Source organism: Clarias gariepinus, chromosome 13, assembly GCF_024256425.1.
Source record: "Clarias gariepinus isolate MV-2021 ecotype Netherlands chromosome 13, CGAR_prim_01v2, whole genome shotgun sequence".
NCBI classification, from domain to species: domain Eukaryota; kingdom Metazoa; phylum Chordata; class Actinopteri; order Siluriformes; family Clariidae; genus Clarias; species Clarias gariepinus.
Genome location: NC_071112.1, coordinates 18493941 through 18507612, shown reverse-complemented (window position 1 = coordinate 18507612; position 13672 = coordinate 18493941). Strand labels below are relative to the sequence as shown.

Here is a 13672-nt window from a genome sequence, read left to right as displayed (position 1 = left end):
ATCAGTTCTCTTTGTTTAAACGTACATTAAAATTAAGTGCAGAAGTGTCCCTGCTGATCTGACATCAGCGTACAAAAGGCCTGGAAACAAGCCGACACGCCTCTATGTGTCACGTGTTGTTTCAAAACAGGAAGTCTAAACCAGAGTGAAGATGTCAGCGCGTGATGTTTTTGTTGTCCAGCTTGCACATTTAACATTCCGACTTTAAAAGAGAGACATTTACTAGAACAAATGAGTAAACTGACTGTCAGGTTTAATGCATAGTTAGCTGTAATGCTAAGTCGGCTAGCTTTGGAATCTTCACTTCATGCCAGAAAAGGAGCCGAGGCTCGATGAGTATCCGAGCGCTATGGGTGGTCACCCATGAAAAGGGTGAAGCTGTGAAAGTGCAGTTTTCCAGGTGAGTAAGAGGGAAGTTTCTCGAATGCGACAGGTGCAGACGTGACACTTGCGGATTGGGCACGTGACACCTGTAGCTTATATCTGTTTCCTCTAATGTTTATTTCTGGTTCTGAACTAGTCCTTTTTTAGCTCCCGTTTGGTAACGAAAGCAACCTTATACGGACGTTGTGGATACCTTCCCAGGAAGTTAGTTTGTAGTTATAAAGAATAATTGCCTAAACACACTTTTTTTGCCATTGTTCCTTATCACTCACTCATTTATAGTCTATACTGCTTTATTCTGTGTTCAGGTTCACAGGGGGCTTGGTGCCTCGCCCAGGAGACTTGTGTCCTAACACAAGGCAGGGGGGAATTAATAAATTTGCATTTACATGGTCACTCAATTCTGCACAGTGGTGTAGTGGTTAGAGCTGTGGCCTCAATTCCTGCCTTGGGTATGTGTCCGTGGAGTTCGCATGTTGCCCCGTGATTGGTGTATTTCCTCTTGGTTCTCCGGTTTCCTCCCACATTGTGTGTCTGTGTGTGCCCCCTGTGGTGGTGTAACCTGCCACGAGCCCAAAGTCTCCTGGGAGACAATCAAGGCCCTTTCCAACCCGGTACAATATAAACAGCATAGAATATGAATGAATGAATGAATGAATGAATAATTGTTCACACAATGACACTGTATTGCCTGTTTTGAAATACCCGAGACATTTGGTCCGAATACAACCAAAAATAATTTAAGTCAACATTAGTTACATAGGGTTTATTATGTCTGCATGAATAACCCCCTTAAAGGTGTAAGTCGATATTATATAACTCATGGGTTATTGCACCCATGTGGTCATGCCACTGTTGTAGTCATGTGCTGTGAATTGAAATATGACATGGCTGATGTTTTCTACCTGCCATTTTGTCCCAAGTGGATGACTTATGTCTTGTCTTTTTTTTTTTTGCATATTTTTTCCTGTGTTCTTTTATTCAGGCGGTACCCCTCAGTGGAGTTTCGTGCTAAAATCTTTTCCGGAGCTCACTATGTGTCAGTTCCTGAAGACTGTGATATTTCCCAGCCCCTACTGACTGAACTGGGCCTGGCAGACCCTGACAAGGCCTATGTGGCTGCAAGGGATGACTGTTCACGGCAGCAGCGATCTCCTGCACTGGAGCTTCGTGTTGGTAGCTCAGATGCGAAAACCCTATGGCCAGTCCTAACCATCGTTCAGGGTGGACTAATCCTTGCCTGTCTCCCGCTGATTGAAGTCCCACCTGATCCTCGACCTCCTCTTCCCAGCCTGGCTTCCGTCTCTCAAGGCATAGCACTGTTATCTAGCCTACAGGGCTTTCTTTGTGGCACAGCGGGTAAACCACCAGAGCCAGATGTGCTTTCCTCTCGCTTGGCAACCCTTCCTTCAGTTCTGATGCGCGTTTGTCCTTTAGGGACCCTTCTGGACACTCTTCCTCAGTCTGGGGCTCTGCCTGCAGCTGTGGCTCCTGGCCCTGGGGGTGCTCAGAAACAGCCCGCATGGAAAACAGGGATGCATCGAGGAAGAGCAGTGGTAAGCGTTGCCCTTACAGAGATGGTTAGGTCTATGCAATATGGAAACCAGAACAAACAGGATCTGTGGGATGTGCATGGGACAGTAACATGTAAAGTGAGTATAGCCTTATGTTCATATGTAGAAAATAAAATCATATCGCATCATTTAACAAAGATCTTGCTTTTTTTTGTCTATTTTGCTGGTAGTGTGAAGTTGAAGGTGTTCTGCCCAATGTCACAGTTACCCTGACACTGCCACCCAATGGCTCACCTCTGCAGGATATCCTAGTGCATCCCTGTGTGACGTCGCTAGATTCCAGCATTCTTACAGCTACTAGCGTGGAGGAGAACGACGGCACTGCCTTTTCAGGGCCATACAAATTTCCTTTCTCTCCACCTTTGGAGCCTTTCCGCCTCTGTAGTTATACCTCCCAGGTAGTTTTGTACAATTATTGGTTACACGTGTTAATGACTGCTTATGGGATAAATTCTTTTTATCATCAAATTTAAGGCAGCCTCTTCAACAGTGCACACGATTTTTATAACCAGGTACCTGTGCCACCTATTCTTGGTTCCTATCATCTCAAGTCAGACGACAACCAACTCAAGCTGCATGTCGTCCTTAAACTCCACGAGAGTGTCAGAAATGGATTTGAATACTGTGAAGCACATCTGCCATTTTTCAACAGGTGTGTCAGTTCACAAATTAAAAATTCTGAGCTTAACATGAGCATTTGGCAGGATCAAAAGGCATCATGTTTTACCTTTTTTGAGATTATGAAGTTAAGAAGGGGACTATAGCAAGGAGGGTTTTGTCAGCTTCATGGTCAAGGGTTTGATTCTGAGCCCTTGTTATGCGTTTCGTGTGTTTGCTTGCATTTATTTGTAGTTCATTGGTTTGCTTCTACCAAGAAAACATCCCAGCATGTGGATTAACTTCTTGAAAAAGGCCCCTTTGCATAAGTGTGTTTGCCAGAGAGTGTGTGTTTACGTAGTCTGCCACGATCCCAACTAGGATAACGTGGTTAATGAAAATGCCTAAAGAAAGAAATGCACTAATTTATGTTCTTCTAAAATGTGGAAAACATAAAAACACCATTTGGGACACATAATTGAAGTGCTCATCAGCTCATCACTCTTGTCTTGTTTTGGTCTGTACAGAAACCTAATGAGCAATGTGGATATAAAAGTCACCTCAGGACAGTTAGACGTTTCCAAAGAGAAGAATCTGCTCATTTGGTTTCTTGGTAAGTTTATACCAGACATGTCTGTCTATATTCAAACTGCTTGAATGATAACCAAATCCCCCCCACCAGGTCAGAAATTTCCAAGGTCACGAGAGGTAACTCTGGAAGGTACAATTAATTTCTCAGGGCATCCTCCTGGACCATCAGACCCGATGTGTACAGATCTTACTGCGTATATTAAAGTAGGTGTGATTTCTGTTGACCAATCTAAACAATTCTGGGCTGAAGGCTGACTATGAGATGATTATCGAGCATCTCTTTCTTTATTTCATCCTTAAGTGTTTTTACTGTTTTTCAGCTTCACTTCCGAGTACCTGATTTGACTTTATCTGGATGCTGCGTGGACCAGCACTCCGTACAAGTGTATTCCTCAACAAAGCCACGTATTATCACAAGTGAGTGTTTTATTGAGCTGCGCTAGAATGAAGTGTAAAGAGAGGCTAAAATAACACAGTTCTTTATACGGAACAGGAAAGTAACATAGATTAATGACTCTCTTTTTCTTTAAGCACGAGAACTGGTGTCCTCTGAATACTACATCTGGAACTCTACTGGAGACGCTCCTGTGTCTGCTGGACCTGTGATGCTGTAGCAAAAATAATTACCTACAATACAGAGACCTAAATAGCTGATAAAACATCATGTGTGATTTTTCATTTTTTAGCTTTTAACCCATAGGACAAATGAGTGACTTTGTTAGGTTAGCAAATAAACAGTGAATAAACTGTTTAAACTACTTTTGATATGAAATTAATGTTTAAGAGATGTGCAGTTAGTTAAATTGACATACCAACCCTCTGTATTTGACACATTGGGGACTTTTTGTGTTTAAATATTAAGTTCATTTGTAATTATTTTTACAGAGTAACATACCTGCAACGAATAAAAATTATACGAAGCCACTGACTGAAGTAAAATACAACCCTTTTACACAGAGGTCGTTTCGGCAAATTAATTTGTTTGTTTAAATTTAATTACTTGCTCCTTTAATTCGCTTTGTCCAAACTAGGATTCTGTGAAGAGAATCCTTGAAGATTTTTTTTTCTACAAGGACTGACAGAAAGACTGAGAAATGAGATAGAAGACTAAGTGGGCTTCAGTAAGGCAGTTAATTACTCCACAGTGGCTCACTCCAACTTGTCTTAGAAGCTGTTCTTATTGCTCTGCAAGAAAAGGTCCTTTATAGAGCCTTTATATAATAATGAACTACTGTCTTACATGCAATCTTATAAGCTTTCTATTTGTGGTCGTGGATGAGGACAAAAAAAATACTCTTCCTATTTAGTTTACTGGTACAGCTACATTTAGGATATATTTAAAGCTATAATGAGCAAATAGAGTAAGTTACTATTCAGAATAAATACAGTGTAGAGATTGTATAGTGGATATGTACAATCATGGGGAAGATTGCTGACTCAATGGTTCTCCAGATGCCATTCATCTACACGTATGCCACAGAAAGTCAACGCTGAAAGGGCTGGCTCTTCACAGAGAACTGTATCAAAGTATATTCATGGAAAGTTGACTTGAAGGGAAAAGTGTGGTAGAAAAGGTTGAACAAGCAACAGGAATTAAGCAACACAGCCTTAAGAAAATTGTCAGGCAAATGCAATTCAATACCTCAAGAGCTTCATAGGGAGTGGAGTGAGGCTAGAGCTACAACGCACAGACATCTTCAGGAAATGGGCTACAACAGTTGCATTACTAGGATCAAACTAGAGACAACTTCAGAGGTGTCAATGATTATTTGGGGTGTCGTGTCATATACTGGTATTGGTCCACTGTGTTTTAACAGGTCTAAATTCAGTGCTGACATATATCAGGAGATTTTAGAGCATTTCATGTTTCTATCTGCCAACTTGCCTGACCTGAACTCAACAAAGAATCTATTTGATATTTTCAAGAGGAAGATGAGAAACCCTTGACCCGACAATACAGAGGAACCTAAGGCTGCTATCAAAACAAGCTAGTCTTCAATAACACCTCAGCAGTGCCACAAAACGATCGCCCCCCCCCCACCACATTGATGCAATAATGCTTGCTAAAGATACCCTGACCAAGTATTAAATGTAAAGATTACCATGCCTTTCATAGGTTGAACATTCCTGTATTGTAAATGCTTTATTAATTGAAATATTTTAAGATATTTGATTTTCATGAGCTATTAAAAAAACATTAAAAAAATGTATTACATATGAAAATTGAAGAAGATAAAGAAAAAAACCTCGATAAACTTCTAGACTAAAGAACATTTTAAAATCTTTAATAATAAATCTTTAATAAAAAAAAACCCTGCACCTCCAGGGTCAAGGGTTGGATTCCTGCTTTGGGTATGTGGGGAAGTTCTTCCCATGTAGTCTGTCATCTCCCATACAGATAACAGGCTAATAATTGCTGTTCCCAAATTGCCTGACATGTGTGAATGTGTGTGTATGACCTGTGAGGGATTGACACCCTGTCCAAGGTGTACCCTGCCTCATGCTTAAAGTCTGCTGGAATAGACTTCCTACGACTCTGTACAGGGTAAGTGGTATAGAAAATAAATGAATAAATAATGAAAGGTAAAAAATGGTAAAAAGCTGAAGGTTGTGGATGTGGTAGTTAAAAACTTTACATTGTAACATGTTTTTTTGTGTTGGTTTATTTGTCTTTTCACCTATGCTATTTCAACATGTCCAATAGATTTTATTTTATTTATATCAACTCACACTTAAGTCACAGGCCTGACTTTTTTGTTTTTAAAGTGTTATGAAACAGTACTAAAAAAAACCTTTTTCCGGGCACTGGTTCTGTTAAATGTTTTAACATATTCCTCCATCTAGTGGCTGTTTTTGGAACTTCCATAAGACCGTAAGAATATTTTTTTAAGTAACACAGACATTTTTCGCCTTTTGCTTTGTTTTAGTCGTGAATAATCTGTGAATAAGGACGGCGTCATTTTAAAATGAATGATAGTTCTCGAAGATAATTCACATTTTTGTGAATTTTTCAATGCACGCCTATGATTAAAGACTTCATTACCCAGCATCCTGTATGTGTCGTAAATTGCCAAACCTGCTTTGCGATAGCTGATAGGCCAGCTAGTGTGAAGTGACTTGAGTAATGGCTAGAGGGGACACGAGATAGCAAACGAGCTTACAATTATTCGCTTATTTTTATTGTTTTATCGATACTGGAAGTCCAGCTGGTATTTGTCTTACTCGGTGTTTAGCTCGAGGGCTCGGTTTGGGCTCGCTTCTTTTGTTTACATCCATACTGCATGCAGTGGAATGGCTGAAGTGCCGCCTGGGCCTAACACACTGCCTGCGTCCTCGGCCGAAATTATATCGCTGCCCGTGGATGGCTGCTCGTTCCTGGGGAACAATGAGACATTGGACCGCGGCCGAGGAGACGTTATAGCTCCGGGGACAGAGGCGCAACAAGCCACTGAGCCCAAAGGGATCGTTAAACCGAGCCAGAACAGCGTCCATCACCTGAACTCGCCTGCTCTGCTGTGTTCCTCACCGGCCCAGCTCAACGGTATCGCCAGCCATCCGGAGCACGACGAGCACCGCGGCCATAAAACCGCTCAAAACCACGTCCAGCATCGAGCTCACAGAGCGCCCGACTGTCAGCACATCGCCTGTGAATATGTGGACAGCTTCGACGAGCGGGCAAACAGGAAATTAGCGTATAACAACCGCGACAGCTCGCTACCCAGTAACGGAGTCGACTCCCCCGATCCCCCGGCCCTAACCGAGTCCGGCTCTTCGGAGAGAGAGAGTCCATGTCTGAAAGCCGAGCTCGGCAGGACTGTGTGTCGCTCCGAGTGTACCGATAATGTGCAGACATCAGCAGGGGACAGAGAGCGAGGCCCAGGGCCGCAGGGAGACGGTGCTGTGGAGGCACCACTAGAGGATCAGATAGCGAAGCTGTCAGTGAGCACACAGGCAGAGGATCACAGCCCCATCACTTATGTGAGATACGAGTCCGAGCTGCAGATGCCGGATATAATTCGGCTGATAACTAAAGACTTGTCCGAGCCTTACTCCATATACACTTATAGGTACTTCATTCACAACTGGCCTCAGCTCTGCTTTCTGGTATGTATGTAGTGATACTGCCTGCTAGGGGTGGGCGATAGGGCAAGAATATCACACACACACACACACACACACACACAAAAACTAATGCTGGATCACCGTAGTTGGTTTTGTATTTATTCATTTAATTTTTAGCTTTTCTCACGGTTTATATAGGAGTGTTTTTACTAAAGTTACAGACAGTCTTGTAATGTCTCTGGTGGAAGAGATACATTGTTTCGAAAGTCATTATGTAACGCAACAGTATACATTTTTCTGAATCTGACGTATGGCGATCTAGAAAATTATTATTATAATATATAAATAATAACAACAATAAAAAATGTTTGACGTGGTATCTGCTTTTAGTAATATGGTCACATTTAGGGTTTAATCCGTTCTTTCCCCCTTAATAAGCACAACATTCTAAATACCTAACATTGACTGAAAACAAAAAAATGACAGTTTGGTAACTTGTGAAAATATCTTACAAAGATTGATTTCTTTTTCAGTTGATTAAACCAGTCCAGGCTCCTAAATAAATGCAAAAGATTGCAAAATATATTCTAGTTCTGAATTAGCTACTGTTTTGTGTATTGTGCAGTCACTATGTCACTGCTTACTCACTAAACGTTGCCTAAATACAGGCAGCTAAATGGATTTTCTTAACGTTTTAGAAAATCTTGATACTTTTTTTGTACTTAGTTGTTCTTAATTTTTTTTTACTGGAGTCCTTTGAGACCCTATGCCAAAAAAAGCATAATCCAGTGGAAAAAGGAAAGAAAATGAATTACTACATATTGGTATATAATGTAATAACAGCTAGTGAATATTTATTTTTGTAGACCTATACGTCATATGTTGTAATTCCTGACACAATGGTATTATATTTTTCCATGAAAACAGCAGTGTGAAAATATTACTTGGTGGCCGATAGTAAAATTTTATCTAATTTTAATACATTTTAGTACCCAGTTTAGAACACTGTCCTCTGTGGGAAACGAATCATGGCCACATGAATACATGTAAAGAAAAAAAGGATATTTTTAATATTTGACATTTATTATAATCTGCTTAAACACATGATTAAATGTAGGTGCGCATCACAGATGGCTCAGTGAATAACATTTATTGCCTTGCGTTTACCCGAACACCATCAGCGCTGATTAAGTATAAAACTTTTTAAAACATGAAATTATGGGACACACCTATAAATAACTGGGTGTTAATATAGCTCATCTTTTCCATCAGGTAATGTAAAAATAATGCATTATCATCATGTTTGTTATATTACTATATTGTATTAAGTAAGGAATAATGTATTTTTTTGACATACTTTCTTGGCTTTTTATCTCCCCAGTAACATGTCCACACTCCTTCCAAGAAAAAATTTATAGGACTTTATTGTATTACAGGCAATGGTGGAGAAAAATTGTGTTGGTGCCATTGTATGCAAGTTGGACATGCACAAGAAGATGTTCAGACGGGGATACATTGCCATGCTCGCTGTGGACTCCAAATTTCGCAGGAAAGGCATCGGTATGTGTTTCATGCATGGTCATGTTTAGCCTTGCCATTAAAAGTTTCTCTTTTTTCTTGCTTTAAGGAGTTATTTGCATGACTTTACCTGACCAGTTTGTATTTAGATTTAATGGTATTTGTAGAAAATTAAACAAAAAAGTAAGATATGGAGAATTATTTGAGAGAGAATTTGCCCTTTAGTCAATTAGATGTTATATTTCTTCTCATTTTGTTTCACCAATATATAATGGTAATTAGTACGTAATGGTTAATGGAGTTGTTGATGTTTACCTTTGTTTTTTCATTTCAGGTACAAATCTTGTTAAAAAGGCCATATATGCCATGGTAGAAGGGGACTGTGATGAGGTAAGAGACAGAATGCCTCTGAAATGCTGAACACATCAGGGAATTCGTCTTTCATATCGGCTGTACATTCTTGTGCACAAGTCACTGTAGACGGTGCCTACTGCCTTTGCTTCTTTTGCACCACCTTTGGTTTTGATGAAACAGCCATGGTCGTTCCTCATTGAAACTTTCCACATATTTCCTTGCTGTGTTGTACAGGTGGTGCTGGAGACCGAAATCACCAACAAATCAGCCCTAAAACTTTACGAGAACCTGGGCTTTGTCAGGGACAAGCGGCTGTTCAGATACTATTTAAATGGAGTGGACGCTCTCCGGCTCAAGCTGTGGCTACGCTGAGTTCGCCTGTGACGTCCTGGACTGTCCCTCAAATTTCTCTGTCCTCCTGTCCCTGTGTCCAAGTGAGTACGTAGAGTTGGCCTCCAGCAAGCCACAACAGGGAGGCAGACGCATGAAAAACGAGAAAAAAATGTAATAAAGAGTTTTACGAACCTTTCTCCGTGCGAGAGAAGTTATTGCAAAAAAAGAAAAAAAAAAAAAGAAAACAACAACAAAAAGGGGGTGCTAATATTTAAAACATCCACTGACTCTGAAGAGGAAAAGTTTTTGGATTTTACTGTTGTCCAAAAGCCTGATTGCAGGTCGTTGTGTGAACGCAGGACATTAGCATCACCTCTAGGAGTTGTGTTGAACTGGATCGGGCTAAGGGAAAACAAACAAGGCATCAACCTCTATTCTTTTATTTTTTATGAGTAATTGTAAATGAGGGGTGGAAAATAAACTTCTACAGTCAAAACAAATTAAACCCGCGGAAAAAAATAGAAGCTACACTAACAAATCTGATTTATCTTTTCTTTCCCTTTATTTTTGTTTTCTTCAGAAAGGGGGTTTATTGGGATGTTCTGATTGTGTTAGAAGCCAAAGCAGTGGCTTGTGTTTGTGTATGTGTGTTTGTGTGTGGGGCTAATCTTTTATGTGTGTTTTATTCCCTATATTTGACCAGACCAAGCTCTTTTCATTGTAGGAACACAGCTGCTTAAGCCAGATATGCACTTCTCGATAAAGGAAGACACATCATTGCACTCAGAGATATTGTCCATACATACAAAGCCACTAAATTGTTCAAAATGGTGAAAGTAAATCGGCTGTTACCAGAAATAACTGTCTGCTACTAAATTGTGCCAGAATTATCCTATTCTTCTCTTCACCGGTTTTCTTTAGATTGGGCACATACAACTCCAGTCCTCCAGTTTGTTGATTTTCAGCTCCTAAAACTAGTAATTGTTTGAGCCCGATGGTCTTGAGAAGAAATCACCAAACTGTGCCCATCAGTTGATTTACAATGTACTGCATTTTGTTTTATGCATTTATTTTTTTTTTGGCTTGTTTTTTTATTTTTAACATTTATGAGCAGGTCTGATTAAACTGTTTTTCATTTTATTTGCATATTCACCATTCAGCACCAGAAACATGCAAGCAAAAAATTATCCATCCATCTTTATTAAATGTCAGGGTGTTTTTAAAATCAAAGAAAATGAATTACTGAAAGAGATTCCCTTAATACAATGAATAAATTATTCAACAACACACCAATGCACTTTTTGAAAATCTATCCATTTTCAACAGATTTCCAAAGTGTTGAGCAGGTACCAGGTTTAAAAATAATGTATGAAGAAAATTCATCAAAAATGCCTTGTGCTCAAATATGCCATCTGTTTTAGGGCGGAGGCCTCCCCTCACCGTGTGAAGTCACCTGTTATGTCCAGCACTACTTTAGTTTAGCAGCAGGGGGCAGCAAATAAGTATAAACAACTCATCACTCTGTATTAGGACCTGCTTACAATGAGGATATGCATTTCTAAGAAGTTGTTTCACAGAGTGTGTGCTGTATAGTTTGTTTACTTCTACATGTTAGAATTAATCTGATTAAGGGTGTAGATTAATTTACACCTTTTTTCCCCCTTACCCTCTGTGTGTCTCTACTTCCCCTTTATAAATACTGATCTGCTTCCTCCTGTGCTTTTGGCTAATGATGTGCTTGGGCATTGTATTTTCTTGGAAACTCATGAAAATTTTTGGTGGGAAAATGTAATTTCTTTTCTTTGTAAAGAGGTGCAACAGTATTGCTCAGATGGACATTTTTTTATTTCCTGAAGAACTGAATTGTGCATTTGTATTTAGTGAACTCAAATTGAATAAGAAATGTAATGCTTATACTAAACTTAGGTTAATTTCCAGGCATAGATTTGACACAGATGCTGTATACACTCGAAACAAACTGGCTCAGGTGTCCAGTTCTCTTTTTGGTCTCTTATTCTTTGACTAGATGTTTTTTTTTTTTTTTTTTTTTAAGGACTCCATTCCTATTAACAATTATAATACACTTGAGAGGGACTTTGCTTATGTAAAGGGTTGGGCTTCTTCAGGACGTGAATAGCTGTTGAGAGATGGAAATGTAAGCTGTTATTGTGTAAATGTCCCCTCTCATCATTCACCACTGTTGCCAGATATGCCTCCAATTAAATAACTTAAACTCTTTTGGCCTAAATTATGCTAGGTACAGATTTCAAAATTTGAAAAGGCACTAATGTCTATTTGGTAGTTGGGCTTTTCTTTACATCTTAGTTCATGTTGACCTACTAGGTTGTTGTATGAGATAAGGAGAATATGCAACTATAAAACAATTTAGAATAGTAGTTACTCTTTCAATTCCACACCTACTTACTAATTTCATTTAATAATGCCTGAGATCTTTACTATAGGTTAATTTACAAACCCCAACAGTTTTTTAAGTAACAGCTGGCAGGTCCTAGCTGCATTCTGAATAGTAAAAGTAGACATGATCATGTTGTGTGGTCTGGTCATTGTTTGGTCAAGGAATGATTAGTGGATCTGCTTTCCACTATTTTAGTTTTGTGTGTGAGATCTGGTTCCAAGTCTCTTCTGATCAAGACCTTCACTTCATGGAGTTAGAAAATGTGAAATGGTTCACATTTTGTCATCCCATTACTTTTCCATTCACTCTTGCCTCTTACAAAATTTCTTGCAAATCTTTGGTTTTAAGTGGACAACAGATTTTGTTCAAAAAGTATAAATAAATTATTTGATTTTTTATTGCAAATGGATAATGATTTATTGTTGTCTGCCTTGCTTGATTTTTACCCTACATTTTGATCATCTTATCATGTACATTGTGAATATTGGCTTAGAAGAAAATTTACATGGATTAATATGCATTGCTTGATTGATATTACTGTACAACAGTCTGTCTTTCTGATGAAAATCTGTATTCCAATCAAAGTTAGGTGTATCAAATTCACCATTCACCAATACACTGCCAGGCCAAAAAAAAGATTATTTGATTATGCATGCATGTTGTTGCCGTTTCATGTTGGAAAATCATTCTTCATACTTTCTTCATAGTTCTGGAATATGCCCTGTGCCATAAGGGGGAAAAAACTAATTAATGTGATAGTCTGGTTATTCAGTGGATTCAGGTCATCAGCTGACTTAATTTTGTCACATAATGCTGCTGAGTCTAGACCTGGCCAATGGAAGCAGCCCCAGATCATAACACTGCCTCTAGAAGTTTGTACAGTGGCCACTATGCATAAAGGGTGCATTGTTTTTCGCAGCCCCTCTTATCCTGATGTAAACATCACTCTGGAATAGGGACAGTCTGAACTCATCAGACCACATAATATTTTCCATTTCTCCAAAGCCCAATATTTATACTCCCTAACAAATAAATCCCTTTTAGTTATTAATATCACGAACAAAGGGTTTTCTTATGGACAGAGCTGTTTAATACCAATCCTGTGATATCACGTCACACCATGTGGAAATGCTTTCTTTTTTTCTTTTTTCTTCTTCTGTGAAATTAATGTTTCTCCACTATCCTTCCAGATTTTAATAATGCATTGGACAATTCTTAACACAATCCAGTCATTTTCATGTTTTTTTGCTTGATACAGGCAAATAATTTAACCATAATTTTTTATTGGTTTGGTGTAAATTCTTTCTGGACGAGTTGAGTATTTCAGTCAGCAGTGTGTAATGAAGTGAGCTGCAGACTTTCACACCGGATAAAGGATTTCTACTGGATGAAGACCACAGTACAACCAAAATGAATGTGCATTTTATCATGATAATTATGTCAGCTGCAAATCATTTGGTAGCAGCTAGCACATTGTTTTCAGAAGGGCTAGGACCTGAAAAGCCACCAGGATGCTGTGCTTTGCCTAGCGTATCAACTGATGTCTATCTTTATTTTTAGATTAAAGCCTTTCTTACACAAACATTTTATTTTTAATTGGTTTATGAAATTTGGTCATTGCTTCCAGACCTGTTATATGGGACAGTCGACATTTATTTTTAAAAAATCATTTACCCTAAGATTAGGTAGAGTTAACCATTAAATAGGCTACTGGTTACCTTCTCCTAACACAAATGGATGCCACTTGGGTAGTTTAAGTCATTTACAAATAATCAAGGCCGCAAATTAAACATTTAACTATGCAGACTGATGTAGATGATTAAAAATGTCACATCAGACAAAT

At 39.0% G+C, this 13672-nt stretch overlaps 2 protein-coding genes across 2 annotated transcripts; both read left to right on the top strand.

Annotated features, from left to right (window-relative positions):
• Positions 1-137: 137 nt before the first annotated feature.
• ap5m1 (adaptor related protein complex 5 subunit mu 1) lies at positions 138-4104 on the top strand. Its single transcript, XM_053509585.1, has 8 exons — positions 138-400; positions 1370-2036; positions 2129-2356; positions 2471-2610; positions 3083-3168; positions 3238-3350; positions 3467-3563; positions 3678-4104. The coding sequence occupies exons 1-8, from the start codon at positions 333-335 to the stop codon at positions 3758-3760; spliced, it is 1482 nt and encodes a 493-aa protein (XP_053365560.1). The 5' UTR covers positions 138-332; the 3' UTR covers positions 3761-4104.
• A 2139-nt stretch (positions 4105-6243) lies between these two features.
• naa30 (N-alpha-acetyltransferase 30, NatC catalytic subunit) lies at positions 6244-10700 on the top strand. The gene is made up of 4 exons (XM_053509589.1): positions 6244-7250; positions 8645-8768; positions 9061-9116; positions 9315-10700. Exons 1-4 carry the CDS (start codon positions 6438-6440, stop codon positions 9450-9452), a joined length of 1131 nt encoding a protein of 376 aa, XP_053365564.1. The 5' UTR covers positions 6244-6437; the 3' UTR covers positions 9453-10700.
• Positions 10701-13672: the final 2972 nt, after the last annotated feature.